The following is a 27,327-nucleotide window of genomic DNA, read 5'->3' as shown; positions in this document are numbered from 1 at the left end:
GAAAGCTCACGTAGTAATAAATATCACCTCCTCTCTTAGATACTGACAACAATGTTTTAGAGCTGGAGTTATCCCGTCCTCTCACGTTCTGACCCTTACACATGGAATGCTGACCACATATGATTTTCTAATAGTTAAATGATTCAATTTTCTAGTCAAATCTGTTCGAATAGGAAGATTTTATTTCACTGCTTTGAACCCAAGGGATCTGAAAGGGAAACACAATATAAAAATTATAAGGGTAATTGGTAACTACCCTCACATTTATGAAAGCAAACTGGGTGTATTAACCGAGCCAGACCTGAAGCACAAAATTTATGAACCACCTACAACCTAGCTTTTGAAAAGCTAATGTTTTCCCTCCTCTAACCAGATTAACAGATGGAGAACTCTGAGAAGTCATCTAAAGATGTCTTTGGAATTTTCAAGCATGTTTTGCTTAACAGTTCATGTCACACTTTATAATTCTACCAGAAGGCATGGGACTGAGACTAGGATGACTATGATTAAAAGAAGTCTGCAGGGGGCTTCCCAGGTGGCGCAGTGGTTGAGAGTCTGCCTGCCAATGCAGGGGACACGGGTTCGTGCCCCGGTCCGGGAGGATCCCACATGCCGCGGAGCGGCTGGGCCCGTGAGCCATGGCCGCTGAGCCTGCGCGTCCGGAGCCTGTGCTCCGCAACGGGAGAGGCCACAACAGTGAGAGGCCAGCGTACCGCAAAACAAAAACAAAAACAAAACAAAACAAAAAGAAGTCTGAAGGTGCAAGCATGCTGCTATTATATAGCATTACAGTTGCACGCAGCTGTAACAGGCAAGACCAACCAAGCCTAGTTCTTTCTACTATAATACTTTCATGTGTGTGTGATGGCTGACACTTGGAGCAGGAATCCACAGGCCTAATGCCTTGAACCGCAGAAAGCAGGACCATCTAAAGGGCTGCCGCTGACTGGGGCCTCCATGGCATTTGAGCCCAGTGTTATGAGATTTCTGGATTTAGAAAAGAAAGGGGAAACCCATGTTTCTATGTAAAAGCTCCCAATTTCTAAGCATTGGCATCTAATTCAAAACATCATGTGCGAGACAAAACCTGTCTGCAGGCTTCCTGCGCACTCCCCAGCGCTGTGCATTTGTGATCTCTGAAACTTTCATGGCATCATATTGCCTTTGCATTGCCCTAAAGTTAGGGTCATAGTTTTTCTTTTATATTCTGCATAGCTCCTAAGAACATACTCTATGTTTGGTAAGCAATGTCTCTTAAACAGAGGTAAGAAAAGCATGGCTGTTGCTAATATCCCTGTCTGTCTGTTTTTAAGCTTTGATCCAAAGGAATAACACCATCCCCATATTGCCAAGTTCCCTGAACTATCCTGTTCAGAACCGAGCCAGACTGCTAAATGTGAAGCTTTACAGTGTCTTTATCACATTTTCCTGCCCTTCCCATACTCATTCCCAATCTCAGTTGGGTTTATGGTTTCAGATTCACCAGTAACAGGTCCACACTAAGTTCCTTCATAGAAGAATTTGGGTGAAGGCAACCAAAACCATCTTGAGGTCCTCTGCAGCATACTCTATTCATTTGTCAGTTCTGACAATATCTGCAAGTATTAACTTTCCTTCCTGAAAAATTTAAACATAAATTTTCTGCAAATATCCTTTCACACCTCCTCTGTGTTGCAGATATTAAGGAATTATCTACGAAGATATTTGTACTGGGTTGAACAGTATTCCTCTAAAATTCATATCCACTCAGAACCTCAGGATGTGATCTTATTTGGAAACATGGTCTTTGCGGATATAATTAGTTAAGGTGAGGTCGCAGTGGATGAGGGTGGGCCCTAAATCCAACGACTGTTGTCCTTATAAGAAGGCCATGGGAAGACACAGGCAGAGACTGCAGTGATGCAGCTATAAGCCAAGGAATGCCAAGCATTGCCAGGACCCACCAGAAGCCTAGAAGAGGCAAGGAAAGAGCCTTTAGAGGGTGAATAAGCCCGCTGATAACTTGATTTCAAACTTCTAGCCTCCAGAACTGTGAGAATAAATTTCTTTGTTTTAAGCCTGTATGGTATGTTTTTTTTTTTAAATAAATTTATTTATTTTATTTATTTATTTTTGGCTGCACTGGGTCTTCGCTGCAGCTCATGGACTTTCCCTAGTTACAGCGAGCGGGGGCTACTCTTCACTGCCCACTGCGGTGGGCAGGCCTCTCATTGCGGTGGCTTCTCTTGTTGTGGAGCACGGGCTCTAGGCACGCTGGCTTCAGTTACTGTAGCATGCGGGCTCAGTAGCTGTGGCACACGAGCTTAGTTGCTCTGCGGCATGTGGGATCTTCCCAAACCAGAGCTCGAACCCACTTGCCCTGCATTGGCAGGCGGGCTCTCAACCACTGTGCCACCAGGGAAGGCTTAAAACAAAGTGTATGGTAATTTGTTGCAGCAGCCCTGAGAAACTAATATAACATCTAAACACCTTCTTCTCTTCTTTGCTTGTAAACTTACACTACCCAGGATCTGGGGATGGGCTTTATCTTTCCGTACTTCCTGAGGCATGCCGTGTGAAATGGGACAAAGAACCCAGGGACGCATTTCAGATGGTGGGGATGTCTTCCATGGAGACAGGAAACTGTAGGTGAGCTATCTGAGGTCACAGACTGGTTCTAATTTAATTCTATGTCTGGGGCACCTAGCACAGTCCCCAGAGTAGACATTAAAAAAATAATTGGCATGAGTACATATATATGAATTAACAAATGAAAAAATGAATGGATGAATCAAAACAAAGCAATGGTGAACAAACCATTAAGTTTATTAACTTAAGGGTCTTTTGTGAGGACAATGGGTCAGGGCAGAATGTTCATGAGGAAATTGGACTAGAAAATTTCTGAAAGTGGCTGGTAGTACTTTTGTCTCTGTGATCCCACTGAGTCACAATCTTAGAGGCGACATGCCCTCCTCCAAGGAGGCATCACTGGCACTTCCGGGAGCACTTCACGCAGGACTACTGGAGGACTCCAACCAGTCATTTCCTAAGCAGCCACTCTGTCTCTGTCCACTCCCTCTCCCCAGAAGCCGAGCAACCTGGCAAACTAGGTTCTAAAATTTTTAATTTCAAGATGTCAGTAAAGCAGACATAAGAGTGGGGGAAAAATCACGAATTACACTTCTTCAGTGATTAATTTAAAAAAAAGAAAAGGACTCCTTACTTTTTTTTTTTTTTTTCTTTTTGCGGTACGCGGGCCTCTCACTGTTGTGGCCTCTCCCGCTGCGGAGCACAGGCTCCGGACGCGCAGGCTCAGCGGCCATGGCTCACGGGCCCAGCTGCTCCGTGGCATGTGGGATCTTCCCGGACTGGGGCACGAACCCGTATCCCCTGCATTGGCAGGTGGACTCTCTACCACTGCGCCGCCACCATGGAAGCCCAGGACTCCTTACTTTTTTAACAGCTCTGAAGGGCAATGATCTCCCTACATCTTCATCTGTTGAAAACCTATTTAATCTCCAGCACAGATAACTTCGATGCCTGAGCTTCCATATCCCAAAGTTTCTTCCTCCTCTAAGCTCTCCTTACCCCACAACATTCCACCATCTCATGGCTCCTTCCTGGTTCCGTCTTGAACATATCAACGGTCTTGTGTTCACTACTAGACTGGTAGACTTCTTTTGCCACTCATAGCACTGTATTCATTTTTTTGTGTACCCTGAAGTACCTAGTATAATACTTTATAATGGAAGGCAACCAAAACCTATCCTATCATTCAACTGAATATAAACTGTTTCTAGAACTTTCCAAAAATAATTAATTGAGCAAAATCATTTTCTTCCTTAAGTTCATGAGGTGAGATAAAAAATATTTTTATACATCTTACTCCTGAGATACTAAAATCTAATTTGGAAATCACACCATCCATCCCAGAACTATGTGTCCAAGCTATTTTGGAAACATCTCACATCTGTCTTCTTGAATTCCTCCTGTCACATCAGGGAACGCTCAACTGAGAAGACAAGACAAGAAGGCTAGTGAATCACTAAAGGGTGTTTGAAAGATTAAAAGTAATTCAGCAGGACAAACCAGCTGAACACTGGGTCTTTTCTGTATCCTGGAATTTTTTTTTTAAAGGGATGGGAGCTTTCAAAAAGCAATTTAAAAGTAATTTATGGTTGAAATTACCAAAATCCATTCCACATAAAATGAACATCTAGAAGACGTTTCGGAAAGTTAATAATATAAACTTATCCAAAGCTCTAACACTCTTAAGCTAGCTAAGGCCAGAAATAATTAGTGCTGCCAATTGTGTTGACATAATTAGGTCTGTGCCTTGGCTTTTGCCCTCACCAGCTATCCAACTTGCAAGAGTTCCACTTTGCTTGCCTCAAGACTGGAAACCAATCAACTTAAGACAGCAAAGGATTCAAACTCTCGAGCAACATGGTTCAACTTACAATGCAAGGCAAAATGTGAAGGTAAGTGAAAACAAAATGGTCCTTTTCCTTAACCCTGGCTATTCTGACTTGTAGATTTAAAAACTCAAACACAAAGAACGTTTGTGACACACTGAACTACCGGCCCCAACTCTTCGTCCCTCCCTGGAGCCTAGAATACAAATAAGAATCACCGTATCCAGGTGTTCTGAACAATTATTTTATACAAGTTGTGCTTACCTTTTCTATTTCTAAAGCTGTACTGATGTAGCAAACCTCAAAGTATGCATGTTTGTGGTCCAGCTCTATCTACCCAACCAGCAAACCGATAACATTTATGGAGCCTGTCACTATGTGTTACGTACTGTGTGAAGAGGTTCACATCCACACGTAATGAAGACTTAGCTCCTACTTTCATGGAGCTCCAAGTCTAAACAAAAACTTTCCAGTAAGTTTACAAACTGCTGAGAGGAATGTGATAACAGAGAATTGGAAATATTTCCTTGAGGTACAGAAAAAGGACTTTCAACAGCTCAGAGGGTCTAGAAAGGTTTCACAGAGAAGATGAAAATTGAGCTAAAACTCAATTGTTTACAGGGATGGAAAGGTTCTCTAAAATATAATTTTCTATCTTTCAGATTATCAGGATAATCTAGTTGAAGTGGATAAAGTCTGATGTATTCAGCCACTGGTGCCACTAGCCTAGGTCTCAGAACTATGATACAGTGGAAAAGTGCTGGATGCTAGGTCCAAAGATCTTGGTTCAAGTCCCAGCATGGCCACCTGAGTGTGAGAGAGTATCACAAACAAGACCTGGCACCCAGAATTTCACTGTGCCTTCCCCAGAAATTTGTTAATCAGTATCCCCCCTCCACTGTGAGGCAATATCATCAATTAAGTTAAAAATATGTACCCAATATCAAAATCAGGCATTGATTAAAATATAATATTAAATGATTTACTCAATACATCAGGGCCATTTGGAGATATATGTAGATAGCTTTCATTTTTATTCAATTAGTCATTATTTATTTACTAAGTTTACCTGCTATATTTCAGGCACTGACAGCATAAAGATGAAGACAAACCAATCCCTGCCCTTAGAAGATGCAGAAAGTCCTAACTAAAATCAGAGCCCAACGTATGCAGACCACGGGGGTGGGGGGGAACGAATTTGGAGACTGGGATTGACATATACACACCACTATGTATAAAATAGATAACTAATGAGAATCTGCTGTATAGCACAGGGAACTCTACTCAATGCTCTGTGGTGACCTAAATGGGAAGGAAATCCAAAAAAGGGGATATATGTATTCATAAAAATGATTCACTTCACTGTACAGCAGAAACTAACACAACACTGTAAAGCAACTACACTCCAATTAAAAAAATTTTTTTTAATATGTAATAAAATCAGAGCCCAAAATATAGGTAATCCGTAATTAAGAGAGAAGTAAACTTTTATCTCACTGCTGTACGGATAATGATTATCACTAATAATGATAAGCACTAATATTTATTAAGCTCTTGCTATATGCCAGACACTGTTCTAAGAGCTCTTCAAAGATGCTCTCACTTAATCTTCACAACAGATCTATGCTAAAACCCTACTAGCACCCCCATTTTACAGTTGAGAGGCTATGCAAATTGCCTACATGGAACCCAGCTGAGGTTTGAACTCAGGAAGTTGACTCTAGAGCCCATCCTCTCAATGATCAATTAATGCAGCATTGGGCCCACTGTTGCACCACCTAGATTTGATTTTCTCGGTGTATATTCTGCCTTTGTACACTTTAGTAATGAACCTAATTTTGAAATGGCTATTCCACAAGATCCACCCAGTTTCATACTTTGTATCTTCAATTTTATTAAGCCCCAAATTAAACCTAAGTTACCTGTTGGTATAAACTAGGTACCCTGGTAGTATCAGAATGTTGTGTCTTTCCAAAGTTTTCATGAAGCAAACATAAAACACCAGGTGATTAATGGAAAGACTACACACAATCTGACCAACCTATATTTATCTGAGCCATCATGCTTACCTGGGGCCACTGAGGGGACTGCATCTCTGGCAAAACCTGAACAGACTTAAGGTTCCCACTTTCAAGTACCAAAATGATGCAACACTTTCTTTTAGAATCCAGGTCAGAGCATTCTTTTGAACTTTTCTAAATTCCTATGAAACTCAGTAACTCCGCTGATGCTTCCCCACCGCCCCCGGCTTCTAATAACCTCTTGCTTCTCAAAGGACAGACGACATAGGAGGAAAAGAGGAGAAACATATATACATGATTGACTGTGCAAAGAAAGTTACTAACGTGCCAACCTGGGCAATTCAGAAAGAAAGGGAAATAGAAAGTGGTCAGTCTCTGGGCTGGGCAGTGCATTTTATTTTATAAATAGCATTTTATAAAAATATTTTATAACTTGGAAAGCGTGCCCCTAAGGTAGAAATGAGTCTATTTATTTTTCCAGGCTCCCCAAAGCACAGTCTACAATCCAAAGATAACTGGGTCAAGATTTAGTCATACAACATACACCACTGTGATGAATACTTGCTTAGCACACAGTGAATAAGCAAGTATGTACACTTTGTATATATGTATATATGTAAAATGGCGCTGCATACTAGTATCTTACAAAATACTTGCACTTATTTCTTTTCTTTCAACAATTAGTATTTTGTGTTTATTTTACATATATATATAAAAACTCATATATACTATATAAAACATATATAATAATGATTTCACCATTAGAAGTGTTTAATTTAAATTGACTGTGGGACTTCCCTGACAGTCCAGTGGTTAAGACTCCGCACTCCCAATGCAGGGGGCATGGGTTCGATCCCTGATCGGGGAACTAAGATCCCACGTGCCACACAGTGTGGCAAAAAAAAAAAAAAAAAAAGACTGTGATCACTGTGAACACTAACAGTATGTTTCACTGGAAAGATTACCTCAAAAAAAATACCAATGCTGAATAATCAATTATTTTATTTTACTCGCTAATTTATGTGATCTGTGTGATCATGAAGTAAAGAGGTGTCTTTTCAGTTGGAGTTCACAACTGGCTCTAAGGAAATTCCAAAAGAATTCCCCAATATTATTAATATTCTGAGGCATTGCATTACGCTGAAATAAAGATCCTGAAGTGATGATTTTGAAGGGATGGCTTCTAGCATTTGTAAAAAACTCAGTCTCACAGCTTCAGAGAGTTGGGTCACAGCTAACACACTTTTTCAAGCACATCTGATTCAAAATGTCTATCCTTAGGTAGCCATTACGGGCCATCACCATACTGCCATCCTTACTCTAAAACTCAAGGTCTTCAAAAGCGACTTTAAGAATGAAAAATGAATGTATCCTCTCAACACGTCAGAAAACTCTAATCCAGTTCACATCACATGCCAAGCCCTGTAATGGGTTCTGTAGAGAAACCCCAGCGGCAAGTAACACCAGGACACCGAGCAAATGAGTGGTGAGCTGAGGGGACCCTGGAAAGGCCCCCTGGAGAGAGTGGCAGTGGACCAAGCCAGTGTACAGGTACAGTTTAAACTTGGTGCTCTTGGGACTTCCCTGGTGGTCCAGTGGTTAAGAATCTGCCTTCCAATGCAGGGAACGCGGGTTCGATCCCTAGTCTGGGAACTAAGATCCCACATGCCGTGGGGCAACTAAGCCCGCACGCCCTGAAGCCCTCACACCACAACTAGAGAGAAGCCTGCGCACCACAACAAAAGGTCCCGCATGCTGCAACTAAGACCTAATGCAGCCAAATAAATAAATAAAATAAAAAATAAACTTGGTGCTCACCACCAGCCCTTTTTGACACCAGCACTTAGTAAGCGAAGGGGCCAGGGACAGAAATACCCTAAACACTCAGCAGCGAGGGAATCATTAAATAAATCATGGAGCTTAAAGAGGGTGGAACAGCACGCTTAATACTTAAATTCAGCCTGAGGTAGAAAAATGCTATATCCTGATATGAACTGATCTGCAAAATATATACTTTGGTGGAAAAAGCAAAGCATTTATAAAATATGTAATGTGTCATTTTTTTTCTTGTTTTAATTTTTACTGTGGAAATTTTTAAACATACAAAATGAGAGAGAACAGAACAATAAACCCTTATGTACCCACCTTTAACAAGGATCAGTTTATGGGCAAAATCCCATATACAATATTATAGTATAATATATTATATTATACTATAATATTTTAGTATGTATCTCTAAATGGTAGGGACTCTTTAAAAATATCATTATAAAATTTGGGTAAATTTTAATATTTATTATAAATGTGGGTACATGCCTAAAATGGTTTCTGGAAAAAAAAAAAACTAAAAAAATAGTAGTGGTTGTCACTGGAAAAAAGGGGGCCAGAGTGAGGAACCGAGGAGACAGACTTTACTGTTACTTAATACCTTTCAGTAATATTTAAAATATAGCTACAAAAGGGAGCACAGGGCCTGGAAGAGCAGCAGAAAGGCTGCCACGAAGTGAGGAAGACAGTGTGGCCTCAGTGGAGGGCGCTGGACACACGAGGTTGAGTTTGAATGTGAGACACTCCAGGAGCCATTTATATAGATTCAAACACTAGCAGGTGACAGTGTCCATCGGCTACAGGATATGAAGTCTCTAAATGTGCAAAGTAATAGAGAATTGTGAACTCGGTGACATTACTATACGTAATTACGATTCCAATAATGTGCAGATCCAGGCATTTCTGAGATGAAATGGGCTCATCTCAACCTCTCTACTGCCACATCCAGCTACAGGAGGCTGATGGAATCTATCATTTAAAGCACTCTGGTTTTAAAGGGCACTTCAAAACCACTTTTTTCTTGTTTTTTTAAACAAGTTAATGTCTTACTTTCTCCTCTTTTCCCATCTGTAGTCCTTGTAATTTCTCTACCTTATAGGTGGGTAAAATGTCAGTTCCTTCCCTGGTGGTTCTATCTGTTACATCTGTATCACATTAACAGAGCCCTGGGATCCACCAGAGGCAGGGTTAGGTTAAAGAAATAAGCCTTTGTGAACGCTTGTTTACAGTGAATTCAGACACAATACCGTTCTCCAGTCTTTTAACCTCATGATCAGTAAAATAGGGGCTATGAGAAGATAAGATTAAAAGTAGCTGATTTTTAGGACCCTGTTCATTTCTGTGACAATTTTCACTCCTCTGAAAAATCCAAAGATGTTACAAAATATAGACAAAAGTTAGGAAAGACTGGTCTCAACTAGACTAGCTAAAATCCAAAACTTCTAAATATATGTTAAAAGAAACACTACTTTCTCACTTTCAAATATCACTTGAACAAGGCTAATAAAATGTTCCCCAGTAAAGGTCAAAAAGGAAATGCCTTTAATGAATAGACTTTCAACTTTTTAAACCTTAAACTTTTCATTAGCTTGAGCATAAATAAAGTTTTTTCAGAGAATTTTAAAATACTTGGTTCTCTTTTTCAGGTTATATCTTGCCCCCGGCAAGTGTCTCCCTTTTATTATTTTCCTTAACAAAACCCAGCATTTCTACATAGTATATAGAAATAGTTCACCTAACCACTGGCAGTATAGTTGCTAAATAGGTGATGTTTTACTGTACTTAACACCGGGGAGCTATTTCTTTTACAAAAATGCTTCCCGGGACAAACAACTTATGTATGAATCAAAATGAAACCGCTGAGGAATCTAATGATATTTTCACACACATTGCCCAATTTTACCCCAAGAGGCTCATGTTCTTCTCTACCTGCAGATGAAAATTTGGGGGAGGGGGTCAGTGTAGAGATTAATTCCATCAATAAGGGAAAACACCAAAACAAAGTACCACCGTAGGCTACACCTTTCCCAGGTACCTGTCTCATCTGCGGAGCTGGGGGAGGCACTGTCTTGGGACAGGGTCGTCCAGCTGGACTCCTCGTCGCTCGGTGCCAGGTTCTGGATCCGGTGGAGTGCACAGTCAGTTTTGGCCCCCGTTTTAGGGTGATCCTTCTTGGTCTCCGGGCTGGATGATACGGTGGCTATCTGGCCATCTTCAGGGCTGAACTGGGGTCTGTTTGGTTTCTGCAGCAGTAAGTCGCCATTCCCAGCGACGGTGGAGGCCTGGCTCTGGCTTGGCTGGGCCTTGTCTTCCACAGCCCCATGCTGGTTTCCCAAGTTCTGCTCGAGTTCTCTGGTTGAGGTTTCCAGGTCTGCATAGTAATTCAGGAAGCTCTTGGTTCTTCGGGGCTGGGAGGGTAAAATCTCGCAGCCCGAGGAATCCCGTGGGTGGGGCTCTTTACCCTCTAACTTCTCAGAAGTTATGTTGATGACTGCAGTGGGGCTGACGTTTCTGTTGGGGTCCTGCTGCCCTTGTTCTGCAGCCTTCCGGAGCTGGTTCTCTCCATTTTTCACCAGCTTGATGTTGGCAGAGCCATTTCCCAGCAGGGGCTGTGCAGCCGGATCCGAGAGGCCCATCGCCGCCTGGATGTTAGTTAGTGCATATTTTTTCCTGCATTTGGGGGGTGTGCTGTTCTTGGTTTCTGTGTGTTTTATTTCAGCGTTCAACAATTCATTGTGGGAGGAACGGAGATTAAGGGTGTTTGGTGGTGTGGCCGGGCTATTCCGATTCGTGACGTCTGTCGTTCCGCTGCTGGCCATAAACACTGCCAAAGTGTCTACACCTGAGTCAGCTGGAAAAATAAAAGAAAACTGGTCATTAGACGCCTGGCATGATTAAACTACTTAGCATAGAGAGTGAGCAAACATTTCTATACAGAAAATTGAAAGAACCAATGCTTCCGTTGCAGTTTTGTAGAACAGACCCATTTTCCTCTCTCTTTTCAACGTTTGCTCATACATTAAACAGGAGCAAATAAAAGGCTTAATGTGTATACACAAAAGCCAATTTATAGAAAAGCTAGGAGGTCTGAGGGTCCAAATTTTACTTAAAGTAAAAAAGTATCTCTCTTTTGAAATCATATAAAAGCATTTTCTTCCAGCAGCTGGTCTTCGCTTTTTCACAACCTTGCAAATCATCCGCTTTCTAAACATTTACATCACATTTCTATTCTGTCATTCCCTCAGGCAACAAAAAAGTTGCTCAAAAATCCTCTGGGGCTCCAGCTTTCTTAATTAACCTGAAAGGTCACTGTTCAATGAAGCACCATACATCCAAGGTAATTTTTCTTCACCATGTTTAGAAATTGTGTTCTGAACACCAGGAAAAATCAAACCTCCATTAGAGTTTGATAATGTCTTGTGAACATTTCTGACCTGGGCTTACTGTTTGTACTAAACAGAAATTCTGGAGAAATGGCTTAATTGCTCAAGAACATACATACTCACATAAAACTATTACTAATAATGTAGCATTGAGCCCTTGGCTAAAGACGTGTTAGACTCCCCAAAGGAGTCTCAATATATTCCACTGAATTAAAACACAGACTCAGCGGTTTGCAGTCACCACAAGCCCTTGCAGAACTCCTAGGAAATTATCTGACAGTTGCATTTATCTCAAATATTGTTCACACCATCAGTGATTTGTTCCATGCGTCTCTTGCTAGGAAGACAGAAAGGTTTCTCAGACTAGAAGGGAATAAAATTCATCAGCAAGAATTTCTAAGGTTTCAGATTTCTCAGTCTATAAGGAATGACTTCTTTCTTATCTGATCCCTTGCCCTCCAGAGACCTCCGTGGGCTCTACACCAGCAGTAGATGAACCAAAGCACAGCTCCCAACATTCCTGAAATTGTACTATGACAACTCCCTCTTCCTCCACCAGGCAAAACAGAGACCTCCGCAGGGAAGGAAGGTAAGAATGTTCTACTGTTCGGAAGCTTAGAGGTATCCCTTTCCATCATCCGATACTCAGGATAAGCTATTTTAGAAGAGTCACCCACTGATTCTAGAGTCTGTGTGCTTCTTGGAAGCTAGGGAACATCTGTACACTCCAGGCAGTGTCCATATTTATGAAAGAATGACCATATGGCCCACAGAGATAGCTAAGGCTGTAACCCAAAGTGGTTAGACTTTGGGCCCCATTCTTTAGAATTATTATTTATAAGGATTCCAGCTTACCCAGCACCTACTGCACTTGGGCTTCATTGAGAATCTGGTTTGTTTTTCCCTTTTAAACACTATTCTGATGACTAAATTTTAAACAAAAATGTATACTGTTTTGGCTACTACTACCATTTTACAGAAAACATATTTCAATTTATAATTCAACCTCACTCCAGAGCAGCATTTGATATGAAAAGGGTCCATATTGAACCCACATGAAGTTTTCCCTGAGACACACAACCATAACATAGGCACACAAGAGAAAATTACACTTAGACTTCTGGGTATTTAGAGTGACATTATTATAAAAAATCTGGCAATCTGCTGGCTTTTTAGAAGGTATGGCAAAAAAATTGCTATGAGGCTATTTTACGATGTTAGATACTATATCCTAGCAATGTTATTAGGGAGAATTTTTTTTTTACTCTGCTTATAATTAGAAACATTTTAAGAAAGAATACCATCAAAATTTCTTGGTGAGTTAATATTTAAGTGGCTTTTATACCCTGGATGTGACAGATAAAAACTCTGAGCCAACAGAGCTGGAGGAATCAGGCTCCCTGACTTCAGAATATACTACAAAGCTACAGTAATCAAAACAGTATGGTACTGGCACAGAAACAGAAATATAGATCAATGGAACAGGATAGAAAGTCCAGAGATAAACACACACACCTATGGTCATCTAATCTATGAAAAAGAAGGCAAGAGTATACAGTGGAGAAAAGACAGTCTCTTAAATAAGTGGTGCTGGGAAAAACTGGACAGCTACATGTAAAAGAATAAAATTAGAACATTTTCTAACACCATACACAAAAATAAACTCAAAATGGATGAAATACTTAAGTGTTAAGACTGGATACTATAAAACTCTTAGAGGAAAACATAGGCAGAACACTCTCTCACATAAATCGCAGCAAGATCTTTTTTGATCCACCTCCTAAAGTAATGAAAATAAAAACAAAAATAAACAAATGGGACGTAATGAAACTTCAAAGCTTTTGCACAGCAAAGGAAACCATAAACAAGATGAAAAGACAACCCTCAGAATGGGAGAAAATATTTGCAAACGAAGCAATGGACAAAGGATTAATCTCCAAAATATACAAACAGCTCATGTAGCTCAATATCAAAAAAACAAACAACCCAAACAAAAAATGGGCAGAAGACCTAAATAGACATTTCTCCAAAGAAGACACAGAGATGGCCAAAAAGCATGTGAAAAGATGCTCAACATCACTAATTATTAGAGAAATGCAAGTCAAAACTACAGTGAGGTATATCACCTCACACTGGTCAGAATCAAAAAAATCTACAACAATAAATGCTGGAGAGGGTGTGGAGAAAAGGGAACCTTCCTACACTGTTGGTGGGAATGTAAATTGGTATAGCCACTATAGAGAACAGTATGAAGATTCCTTAAAAAACTAAAAATAGAGTTACCATATGATCCAGGAATCCCACTCCTGGGGATATATTTCTGGAGAAAACTGTAATTCGAAAATATATAGGTACCCCAATGTTCATTGCAGCACTATTTATAATAGCCAGGACATGGAAGCAACCTAAATGTCCATCAATGGAGGAATGGATAAAGAAGATGTGGTACAAATATACAATGGAATATTACTCAGCCATAAAAAAGTAAAAAAATAATGCCATTTGCAGTGACATGGATGGACCTAGAGATTGTCATACTGAGTGAAGTAAGTCAGACAGAAAATGAAAAGGCAACCTTTGGAATGGGATTTTTAAAAAGGAAAGAAATAGGCACAGAGGGGGACATGATTAAGGTGTCAGATGTGAACAGTGAGGAATGCACTCCAGGATCTGGCCTGAGGAGGGCAGGAGACGGAGCCGGGAAGAGGGTGAAGAGCTAGGGGAAAAGGAAAAGGCCAAGGGGTCAGAGGTCTCTGAAAGGTAAGGGAACAGGTGTGACAGGAACAAGGGATTGCTCCAACCCTAGCTGCATGCACACCTTGGGGAGCTTTTAAAAAGCCCAGAAGCCCAGGCCCCACCCCCTAAGACACTCCCCAATTCTGATTCAATTAGTTTGGGATTGGGCCCAGTCAGGGTATTAAAATGAAATGTTCTTTCGGTGATTCTAGTGTGTGGCCAAGGCTGAGAACCACTGCAGTAAGTGAGAGATTTGGAAGAAAAAGATGATACATATGCATATTAATGATTTCAGAAGCTCCTGGAACACTCTGGTCACACATGTCACGTTCCTTGTACATGCACACATTCTCAGCATCCCTCCCTCCTTCCTGGCAAATTTCTGCTCCACCTTTAAGATTCAGGGTAGATGGCACCTCTTTGGGAAGCCTTCTCTTGCCCCTCTAGACAGATTCCAGGGCTGCTGCTTCTACGCCTTTCATAAATCTATCTCCATTTCTCCAGAGCATAACGGCATTTCTCACACTGTTTTATTTTTAACCTATTTGAGTTTATCACTAAGCTGTGACTTCCAGCAACAAGCACAGCGGCCTATCATGCAGTAGGCACTCAGTAAATGTTCGCAGAATAAACTGTTGAATAAAATGAAAAAGACAAGTGTTTCATTAACATCTCAAGAAATGTTTACTTAAAAAGCCTAGGTTAAATTTTTGAGTTTCTTATTAAAGATTGAAAGGAAACCACCATTACTGCCTAAATAGTCAACTGGTAAATTCATTTTTCCTTTCCTTGAAAAAGACTAATGCTCTCAGAAAGGGAAAAGGTGATCAGTGGTCAGTTATCTCAGCTTTCCCCCCGTGCAAGCAGCATCTGGGCAAGATTTAAAATAAAATCCTTCAATACTGTCTAGACCAATTTATTTTGTTCCTCAGTCTCAGCTCAAGAAAATTCCTGTTCAATTCTGTCATAACTCCCCAAAGAAGAAAAGACTATTTAGAGTCAAATAGCCTTTTTTTTTTTGACCCAGAGCAGACTGGTGTATTTCTTTGCCAAACATGATTTCTCACCAGCTGTGATCCCAACAGCTTAAAGTTCTCCGTGCTTTGGTGTGAAGAAAACTGGAGGCCCAGCAGAGGCTCTGGTGCACACAGCACACGTGCTCCTGTCACCCCGTGATCCCCATCACCCAATTCCGGGCCTTCCTCTGTTCCTTATCTCCTCCTGTTTACCATCTGTATCATTAATAACACTGAACAGAAGAGAATTAAGTAGAATGGGAAATAGCAACATAACAGTAATATAACAAATTATGTTGAAAAACAGATGCGCTATGGACGTGGAAATGAAAGGATATAGAATGAAAGATGCTATATTGAGACTCTAATCAAAAGTTGGTGTATTTAAGCTGGTTCCATTTTTCTCTGCCTCACATGATTTTACTATAGTTATAGATCAAAGAAAACTTGGTGTACTACTCCCTATAAACTGGGGAAAGAGGGGAAGTTAAGTCCACTAATGCACGGGCTGGATGCTAACTGAGAATTCATGGCATTGCCATTCTCCCAAATTCCCTGCCTGGAAACCTGGGAATAGCCCTTCATGAGTTTCTTATCCTACCAAATTCTGTCAATTTTACTAGAAAACGTTTCTCCAATAAATTGAGTTCCCCCTTCTCACCATCTTTATGGCTGCTTTCAGGTTCTCACCACTTGAAGTTTCCTCCTATATCTCCCAAGCACAACAGTCTCTCAAACTCCAGTCTACACTGACACAGTTCGTCCTCTGCAATTCTAAAAACAAACGGACGGTGCAATTCTCAGTTTAAAAATTTCTACTGGGGCTTCCCTGGTGGTGCAGTGGTTCAGAGTCTGCCTGCCGATGCAGGGGACACAGGTTCGTGCCCCAGTCTGGGAAGATCCCACATGCCATGGAGCGGCTGGGCCCGGGAGAAAAAAAAAAAAAATTCTACTGGCTCCCTGTTGTCCAAATTCAGCTCAGTATACAAGGCACTTCAAATTCTCCTCTGCTAGCCTAAATCTACCCTTCCCACCACATCTCCTGTCACTGCACCTCCCCCTCCCATCGTGGTCCCTACATGACAGCAACAGTGAACTTTTCTGAGGATGCTAAGCCTCTTCACAACTCTTTGCCTCTGCACATAGAATTTGTTTCCTCTGCCCGGGAAGGTCCTTTGCCCTCATCTGCTTTACTCCTGCCCTATTTCCTGCCTGAAAACTCCTATAAATCCTTCAAAACCCAGCTCACATGTCCTCCTTTAGGTCTTCTCTGACTCCTGAACATAATCCTCTGTGCTAGGTGTGTGACATGCAGTTCACATCAGCACTTCTATACTATACTATAATATCAGTTGAGAGATCTCTCTCCCCTTCAACACTGCAAGTGCCTTGAGGGCAGTGACTGTTTTGTTCACTTTTTATGACAGTTTTATTGAGATATAATTCACATACCATAAAGTTCACCTTCTTAAAGTATAATTCAGGGGTCTTTAGCATACGCACAGAGTTGTGCATTCATCACTACAACCTAATTGCAGAACGTTTTTATCACCCCAACAGGAAATCCTGTACTCATTAGCAGTCACTCTCTATTCCTCCCTCCCCTAAGCCCCTGAAAACCACTAATCTACTTTCCGCCTTCATGGGTTTGCCTGTTCTGGACATTTCATATAAACAGACTCATACAATACGTGGTCTCTGTGATTAGCTTCCTTCACTTATGTGTATCCTTAAGGACCATCCATGTTTTAGTATGTATCACTACTTCATTCCTTTTTATGATCAAATCATATTCTACTGTATGGATCTACCACATTTTGTTTATCTGTTCATCAGTTAACACAGGTATTTGGATTGTTTACACTTTTTAGCTATTATGAATAACGCTGCTATGAACATTTGTGTACAAGTTTTTGTGTGGACATATGTTTTCAATTCTCTTGGATATATACCCAAGAGCGGAACTGCTGATTGTAATTCTCCCGTGATGTGCACACGTATATACAGACATACATACCATATGTATACGTGTGTGTGTGTGTGTGTGTATAAAACCTTGTGAGGAACTGCTAGACTGTTCTGCAAAGCAGTTGTACCAGTTTACATTCCCACTAGCAATGCATGAAGGTTTTGATTTCTCTACATTCTTGTCAACACTTGCTATTGTCTCTTTTTGATTATAGCTACCCAAACAAGTGTGATTTAATTTTGATTTGCATTCCCCTTTCATGTTTATATTCCAGAGTTTCCAGTTCCTTTTACAAAGCCTGGCACATAAGAGCACTCAATAAATGTTTGGTTCATTAATCGTTCACTCATTTATTAACTAAATATTTTTCACTCATTCATTAACTAAATACTCTCTGAGCATCTATTACATGCCAAGGTCAGGAACACAACCGTGTACAAAATAAGCAAAATGAATGAGGAATGAGCAAGCACATGTCCATGACCCTGAGGGCCTGTCTTCAGTACAAAGGTGGCTCTGCCCCTGGATATCTCGAAGGTGAATGGGACCCATGACTTTGCCATCACCTCCGCATCTATTCATCATGCTGTCTCGAGCATAACTCACAAAGATGCGACATCCATTCAAGAGGCTCCAGAGCTCAGTATATGTTCAGAGCTAAGAATGTGACGAGAGCTCATATTATTCCTGCTGTCACTGTCCTGCATGCACGATGCACAAACATCTGTTATGACCTGGCACGTATTTCCTTCTTTTCTGGTAAAAGCTTCACAGTTTTTCTTGAGAATCAGCCTCCGTCCACGCTCATTCATTCATTCAACAAATATTTTTTCGTGCCTTACTATGCGACAGATACAGTTCTAACTGCTGAGGAGACAGCAGTGAACAAAACTGACAAAATTAAAATATCTGCTCTCACAGAGGAATTCAGCCCCTGTGTTTCAGGCAGAGATGACGCTACCCCTTATTCACGAGGTCCATGGCCTAGGCCCAGCCAATCAGAGGAGCACATCTCCATGGCTGTGGTGACTGGATCAAGGAAAAGCATATGACCAATCCTAAGCCTTCTGCCAGAATGATCAGAAGAGAAGTGCTCTCTTTTCTCTTTTTCTTGAACTAGACGATTTATAAGCCTAGAGCTTTAAGAGGTCACCATGAAGAGACACCTGTGTACATAAGACCTAACAAACGGGCAGAGAGAGCCAGGAAACAGAGAGAAAGTGAACATGCCCTAATGACACTGCTGGAATCCCTGAAACGAGTCATGCCTGAAACATGAGGCGCCAGGACTTCCAGGGTATTGAAGCCAATAGATTTTCAGCAACTAAAAGAGCTGTAGTTAATATAACGCACAGAGTATTTTTTATGAAGCCTAACTAAAATTAGGTAAGCCAGGGTCACTTTAATTTCATGGCTAACTAACAAAGCTTTCCTCAAACCCTGAGTCGCAAAGATCCCAGCCCTGAGATGTAACCCCGTAACTCAGGCGACATCCTAATACAAACCCATGCTGGAGCCCGGAGTTAAACCTGCCCTCCCCGCTTCTCTTTTCTGAGACCTCTAGCCTCCTGTCAAAGAAAGTTTGTCAGTAATGACAGGAAACTCCTCTCTTCAATAACCTCCTGCTCTCCCTCTGCTCCCTTGGCATGTTTAACAAAATTGGAAATTGACAAACGGGCCCGGGAAGCTCAACGCCTGACCAATTCTTAAATGAGACTTCACATTTTCTTCATTTTTTTAAATTTTTCTGCTATACAACTTTATTTCCACTGAGGAGTTAACAGCAAAACTTCTGCCCTGAGGAATGTTGCCTTTTGAACTAGACCTCAAAGTATTAAGGAAATGAAGTAAACTCAGATTTTTTTTTTTCTTTTAGGAAGGAGAGGCAAGATAAAGCTGGTTTCCTGAAATTACTCATGAAAGTAAACTCTCAATGTGACAAAAATGATAAGAACTTCTCTATGAACAAAGGAGGCGAAGGTTATTAGGAGGCAGCTTGGGTCCCTGGGTCAGAGAGATCACAGGATTAGAACCTTAGAAGTTTTTAAACCAGGAGGACAACCTCCCCAGGCTCTAAGATAAAGAGGTGATTTCACCCACTAGGTCTGACCCACCTAAGGGGTTTCCCATGCCCCGTTCAGCTAAACTGCCTGAGGGCTCACTCTGCCCAACATCCCAAGTGGATCTGAGGAAAGTCAAAAAAAAAATGCACCAAACACTTTTCTTCAAGAAACTCAGGGCAGAGACAAAAGGATACATTATTAACAAAACTCCCAATGTCTAAAGTACGCACAGGGTCTTACGAGAAGGTATTAAGGATGAGGACAGAGGTTTAAGGAAGACTCCCACAAAAGGAACAGCTGAGCTGGGTCTTGAAGGATAGGGTTAGGGTTAGGGTCCACCAGTGGACAAGGAAGAGAAAGGCACTCCAGGTGGGAAATTAACCTGGTATTCCAACATCACACCCAGCAGATGTAGTCACCTTGGGATAGTATATGCTTATCCCGAGGATATTTTCTTTGCTCAATTTCTAAGCTGTTTTCATCATTTCATCTTCTTCTAAATGATGTCTTCTGAAGACAACTGTATTTTTTAAATATAGCTCTAGAGTTTTATGGCCACGTTTGATTAACACAGTCAGTGATCAAGCTGGTTTAGGTGAGGAAAAGTAGGTAAGCTAAAGTAACAACACAGATTTTCTTGAAAAACTGATAAGCTGGCCTCAAGGCAATTCCAAAAGAGAAAAAAAAAAAACATTAGACAACGGCAGTGTCCTTGAAATAGGGTAATTACTCTACTATGTCACAGGCTGAGACCTACTTGGAAGGGACTCCCATGTTGAATCTCGAAGGTTCAACAAGAATTTTCCAAGACATATAAGGGTATACATTCTGGCATGTTTGTTTTTTTAAAGGCTCTTTGTAGTCAAAGCTCCTAAGAGTTGAAAATGGGCTTGAAAGCAAACCTTATCCCAATTATTGGTCCATACTCTACTTCACTAGCTGCCATTGGATTTTCACGTAAAAAATGGCTGGAATGATACTCTATTGAAATAAAATACCGTTTTCCTTGTAAAATGTGTTACATCCTATACCAATGCATGACAGTAATAGGTGTGATTAAAAACCATGCTGGGCTTCCCTGGTGGCACAGTGGTTGAGAGTCCACCTGCCGATGCAGGGGACACGGGTTTGTGCCCTGGTCCGGGAAGATCCCACATGCCGCGGAGCGGCTGGGCCTGCACATCCGGAGCCTGTGCTCCGCAACGGGAGAGGCCACAACAGTGAGAGGCCCGCGTACCGCAAAAGAAGAAAAAAAAAAACAAAAAAACCCACGCTGGATAATGGTTTCATTATCTCTTATATAACTACCAATGAATAAAGCAATTTGAGTAACAACAGTTAAAGTGAATAATTGGTATAACAAAATATAGTGACAATGAGAAATTTCTATAAGTTATTTGATTAGTTCGCCTCTATTTAGAGGAAAACACATCGTTTACATGTTTGCCAGCTTTATTCTTATGTTTCCATGCTGAGTCTATTTTGCAGTATAATAAAAGACTTTAAATGCTAAAGAATTCCTAGAAGGAATTCTTCTCAACACTTAAAATGTATTCATCAAAGGACACATGTATTTGCTTTGATTTTGCAAAATTAATATACTTATTCAAATATGGATTTACAAAGAAAATCTACTCCCTGCCCCTAAACCGGCTTCTAAGAATTGCCTCTAAGTTCCTAATTTTCCTGTGTGAACTTAGGTTGGTCACATTGTTTTCAGCTGTCTTTAATAAAAGGCTATTTCTGGTCACTCAACTGCCTCTACTTAGCTTAGTGTTTATTTTATTATGTTTTAATTTTAGTTCTCTGTTGAGATGTAACATGCAGTGTTATATAAAGGAGAAAAAGACTTGGACATACTTATTGAGCTTAATTTTAGAATTTAGGGACATTAACATCTATTTGTCCATGGTTTAAATTTACTTATTTAGAAACTCAGAATTTGCGGAGGGGTATGTGCCCTAACAAATATAGAATCTACCTAGATCTATTTGCCACTTACAGTCCTATATTATGTTTAATTCAAAATGTCACTGCAATTGCTTTTTTCTTATTATATTACTATGAGGCTAAGAATTAAATCCCACACCACACTGTATGCAGACTAGCATCCATCTCGACACAGAGAAAGGGGCATACAATGAAATTAAGTTGGTTTTCTTATTAAGGCCTCAAATTAATCAGCATTAGATCCAGGGAGAATTCTGAATTGGGAGTTCTATTCTAGACAAACCCCGCAATGCCTAAGATGTTGTTTATGCAGACTTACCACCAATGCCTCCTTTGTTCAAATTTAACAGTTCACAGGCTATAACATGCAATCCTACATGGCAAAATGTGACAGAGTTTTAGTTTTCTGTTATAGTCAACTAAAATGTTTTCACATTATGACATTAGTAGAGTCATGCAATTAATACATGCATGCAGTTAAGTTCAATTACTTTTTCTATCTTATTTTAAAGATCCACCTTTCTAGTACATTAGTGAAAAACAATAAAAAAGCCAAAACATGTTATTATAGTAAATCATAAGTTTAACATCAAAACAATTATCTAGTATATATATTTGTTAAAGTTTTAATAGTCAACTAGTATGCTGCACTGAAACATGTGAAAGTATATCTGACCTGGAAGTACTTCTGACATGGGTCACTGGACGTCAGCAATGGTGCAGGAAATAGGTTATAATCTGAAAGCTGAAAAGAGGGATAATTTGAGAAATTAAAACCCCAAATAACAAAGCATGAAAGGAAAAAAGCATAGCATTGAAAATTCTTCTAAAAGCTGTTAAAAATATTAAGCAAATCTTGGCAGATAGTGTCCAAATTTGGTTTACTTATAGTTGGCCAAACCACTTTTGACTGAAATTTGAATTCCTGCTTAACCACATTTCCCACAAACATTTCTTGAGATTTTTTTTCCATACCAAGTTTAAGTTATCTATCTATCGATCTCAAGTTTCCAATGCCTTTTCTCATTAAGAACACACAATTCAGAAGCCAGTAAAGAAAAAAACTGGTAAATTTCACCACATAAAAATTAAAACCTTCTGTTAAGAAAAAAAAAGAGGCTATAAACACAACAAAGACAAAAAACAAACTGAAAAAAAAATTCATTACAAATGAACTCATTTACAAAACAGAATCAGACTCACCGATATGGAAAACAAACTTATGGTTACCAAAGGAGGAAGGTAGGAGGAAGGATAAATTAGGAGTTTGGGATTAACAGATTCACACTACTATATATAAAACAGGTAACCAACAGGGACCTACTGCATAGCAGAGGGAACTATATTCAATATCTTGAAATAACCTATAATGGAATAGAATCTGAAAGAGAATATATATATATATATATATATATATATATAAAACTGAATCAATTTTCTGTACACCTGAAACTCAACGTTGTAAATCAAGTATACTTCAATTAAAAAAAGAAAAGTTCACACCATAGATGACATAAAAAGGTAAATTCCCTTTATATAGAATGAGCTCTTTGAAATGAAGAAAAATATAAACAAGCCTGTAGGAAAATGAGCAAAGGACAGAAACAAGTCCTAACAACTAACCTCACTCAAAACTGAAGAAAATGCAAATTTAAATAACAATGACTTACTAGTTTTCCTGTAGCTAACTGCAAAGATTAATAAGCTTGATAACACATAATCTAAGGCAAGGACACTGGAAATAGGAATTTCCAAATCTTGCTGGTGGGAGTAAAAACTGGTAACACTCTTTGGAGAGCCATTTAGAAATATATGAGCAAATTTAAAATGCATGGACCCTACTGCTCAGCAATTCCTTTCCTAAGAATTTATTTTACAAATAAAATTACATAGACTCTACTGTTCTAAAAGCAAAAGATCAGTAACAACGTAGCTGTGCATCAGTGGATAAGTGCTTCATTAAACTATGATGCAGCCATACAATAGAGTACTGTGCTGCCATTACAAAAAAAATGAATCTACATGACCTGATACAAAAGGGGCCTTAAGACACATCACAAAGGTAAATAATATGCATGATCGAATTTGAGTAAAATTTTTAAAAGCATATACATATATATATGTGTGTATGCATATACACACACACACACACACTTGCATTTACATAGAAAATGTCTTAAAGGAATAATAAAGAACTAGATACACTGGTCAACTGCCAGTTTACCACATTAGATACATAACAAGGAAAACTGAAAACAGACTTTGTTTTCAATGAGTTGCTATCAGGAATGTCACTTAGAATAACAAACCGCTGTATTAATTCAAATGTGGACACTGCATGATTCCATTTATATAAAGTACAAAAACAGGAAAAACCTATCTATTATGTCAAGAGAGTTTGCCCTGGAGGGCAGGAAAGGGGAAGAAGCAAGAAAGTAGCCTCTGGGATGTTGTGATGGTAATATACTTCTTGATCTGGATGTGAAAATTCATCAAGATGTAGCCTTTTGTGTACATTTCTGTATGCTTACTATACTTCCATGAAATGTTAAAAAGAAAAGTTAAATGTTAGTGGTTTTCTAAAGCATTATTCAAGTTGAGAAACTTTATATTTGCAAAGACTAAATTCTAATTTAACCTTTCCAAACTAGTAGCCTTTAATGGGTATTACTTCCAACTTATGATTTAGATAATGACCTGACAACCTTGTCTACTGGTCCACCATACATTTTTTAATTATATTTTCACATATTGTGGGTAAGGCTCATTACTTTGGTATAATTAAAAGGGTGGGCTTAATTTAAACCGTCCTGAAACAGCAAGAGATGTTTCCTCTATGTACCTTTGCTTCTGCCCTATATCTTTCTCAGCTCCTTAAAAGTATTTCACAATTCACTTTTCCTTTCTTTCAGTTTTTGTCTTCGGTATACCTTCAGTTATAAGCATAGCAGATATGAGGTGATAGCTATCAAGAAAATGAATACCAATAAAGTAGAAAGAAAGCTAAGAAAAGGCTTTACAGGAGTATTTTGAAAAGGCTTGAACAAAAATTAAAAATTTGCATATCTTAGTTTGTATTATACTTAAAATAAAATATTCATTTTTTTCCCCAACACAAAACAAACTCTGATTTCTGTAAAGTTAAGAATTGGACATTCTGCTAATCACTTCATTTTTAAAAAGGCCCTGTGCTAGTATTATCATCTGACCAATATTTAATCCATACGTGCCATGAATTATGCTAGAAGCATGAAGCACTTCAGTGAACAAAAACACATTCTTCCCTCTTTTGGAATTTATAGACTCGTTGGGGAGACGGATATTAATCCGAAAATTAATCAAATCAGTGTGTAAGTATATATGTTCTAGAGGAAAAGAATTCAGTTCTATGAGAAAATGTAATGAAGGAACAGGTGATATAGAGAGCCTGGAGAGTCAGGAAACATTCCTCTGAGAAAGTTAAATTTATGTTGCAATTTGCAGACTAAACAGGATTTAGCAGGATAAGGTTATTAAACACCTAAACGCTACGCAAGGCACTCCCTAGCCCTGGAGATGAAGCACAAAATGCAGAACTATTTTTCCCTAGGTGCTTATATCCTTGATGAATAAATGTAATGTAGTAAAACAGTTTCCGAGGACTTTGCAGCATGCATTAATTCTACATAAATAATAACCTGAGAAAGTATAAAAGCACTCAAGTATGGTTTTAAGAATATTCGATAGCAGGTAGCCACTAAGAGCAACATGGAGCTACTAACACTTGGAAGGTGAGTTTTTAATTTTATTTAAGTATGCAGTTGACCCTTAAACAACGCAGGTTTGAATTGAGCTGATCCGCTTACACCCATTTATTTTTCAATAATGAATACTGTTGTAGTCCTACATGATCTGTGGTTGGTTGAATTCTGGGATGTGGAGGGAATGCTTAATCCCTGAGCAATCCCAGTATTGCTCAAGGGCCCACTGTCATTAATTTAAATATAAATTTATAAACTGATGCTTGACTCTTTGGGGGAAACATTTTAAATAAGTTTGGAACTTCCTGGGTAAGTAAATCTACTTCCAACTCTAAACTTTATGATCAAGTATTTCCAGTGAAAATTCTACATCTGAGTTGAGTGTTAAAACATGCTGATCTTGGAGCCTTTGCATGAAAATAAATGTAAAATATCTCAATAATTTTAAAACATTGATTACATGTTGAAATGATAACATTTTGAATATAATGAGTTAAATAAGATGCCGTGTTAAAATTAATTTCACCCATTTTTTAAAACGTGGGTACTAGAAAATTTCAACTTACATATGTGGCTTGAATTATATTTCTATTGGAGAAGTACTGACCTAGGGAATGTAGGTGGATTCTGAAACTTTACCCTACTCAAAATACTATCTTCTTTTCCCAGAAAAAGCAAAGCAAATGCTCCCTCAGCTGTAAGCTAGAGGAGGTATACCAGCTTTCAGAGGAAGTGCCTTTGTTTCCACAAAAATCACATACTGAGTTGCCAAGACACCCAAGACCCAGGGTAGGCCGCCACAAGCTCCACGTTAAGAATATAACTGTGGGAATTCCCTGGTGGTCCAGTGGCTAGGACTCTGCGCTTTCACTCCCGGGGCCTGGGTTCAATCCCTGGTCGGGAAACTAAGATCCCACAAGCCTAGGGGCGTGGCCAAAAAAAAAAAGAGATATAATCATGATTTCAAAACAAACAATGAAATTAAATGAATCAATCTAGCAACAGGTTTCCCTTCCAGCAGTGTTTTTATGTGTCGCATTTAGGAAAATCCATAATGCTTATGCGCCTTGTGACAATGCCATTGGAGCTCAATAAATGTCCGACATGACCATAGAGGAGCAGCCTAAGCAGAAAGCACTAGTAAACAAATAAAGAAGTGAACAAGTAAACTGAATGCCCACTTGTATTTTGGTTCAGTATAAGATGCTATGTACTTTTCCTCCCCATTGGACGTAAATATAAAAATTCAAAATTATATACATATATATTAGTTCAATGTTTTATATGATAACACTCCAATCCTCAATGCCTTTATTTTTGTCAATATGATATGCCCAGACCAAGAATGCTAGAGTATACAATCTCACTATAATCAGGCCTTCATGTGCTCCATTTGCCTCAGTAACTGACTGGTCTTTTTATTTGTGATATTGTGTTTTTAATTTAGAATAAAAAGAATTTTTCCCTTATTTTTATTGTGTATTTTACCTTTTTTCAATATGTAATTATACACTGTACCCAACAGGCTTCAAACAGGAAATAGATGACACATTCAAATTGCATATTTTGAGGAGGGTCTAATTAAAGGACTATTTTTTTTAAAAAAAGTGGGCAGAATAGGAAAACGACAAGAGATAATGCAGACCCCAGGACCAGTAAAAGCAAGTTACCACTCCTGGTCTGCAGGAAGAGAGGGCAGTGTGCAGGGTGAGCACTGCCCACCACCACCATGGAGGTTCACAGCCAGCTTTCAGCAACCTTGTGCAAAACTGGTGTCTTCTCCTTCTCTCACTGCCTGACTCTTTGGCTATAAGGATGAGAAATTACTCCTTAGTAAGCTAAAGTTGTGTGTAACTCCTTTTTTCCAAAAATAAATGAAAACTCACAAGTGTTCATCCATTCAGATCCAGCTCAAGTACTGCATCCTTGATAAAATGTTCTCTGAATACCTACTTGTTTAATCACTATTATCCCACCACTAAACTTTCTACATACTTCCATTATTATGCTTAACATTAAATTTTTATTTTTAATTTTTTTTCCCAACAGAGGGTAAATACCTTCCATTATTATGCTTAACATTAAATTTTTATTTTTAATTTTTTTTCCCAACAGAGGGTAAATACCTTGAAAGGAGGACTGCCTTACTTATTTTTATTTTTTTAAATTGAGGTATAATTGACATAAAATTATATTTTCAGGTGTAGAACATAATGATTTGATATTTT

General features: G+C 39.3%; 1 protein-coding gene across 16 annotated transcripts in view; it reads right to left on the bottom strand.

Annotated features, from left to right (window-relative positions):
• APBB2 (amyloid beta precursor protein binding family B member 2) overlaps positions 1-27,327 on the bottom strand; it is a 377,265-nt gene that overhangs the window by 179,092 nt on the left and 170,846 nt on the right. For all 16 annotated transcript variants that reach the window (XM_060148293.1, XM_060148295.1, XM_060148297.1 and 13 more), the window contains 2 exons: positions 22,036-22,104; positions 10,278-11,093 (listed from right to left, as the gene is read on the bottom strand). In XM_060148293.1, coding sequence (XP_060004276.1) covers positions 10,278-11,093; positions 22,036-22,054 — 835 coding nt within the window. In that variant the 5' untranslated portion in view covers positions 22,055-22,104. The remainder of the gene's footprint in view (positions 1-10,277; positions 11,094-22,035; positions 22,105-27,327) is intronic.

The sequence above is a fragment of the Lagenorhynchus albirostris genome, chromosome 4, assembly GCF_949774975.1.
Source record: "Lagenorhynchus albirostris chromosome 4, mLagAlb1.1, whole genome shotgun sequence".
NCBI lineage: Eukaryota > Metazoa > Chordata > Mammalia > Artiodactyla > Delphinidae > Lagenorhynchus > Lagenorhynchus albirostris.
This window is presented reverse-complemented; position numbering and strand designations above follow the sequence as displayed.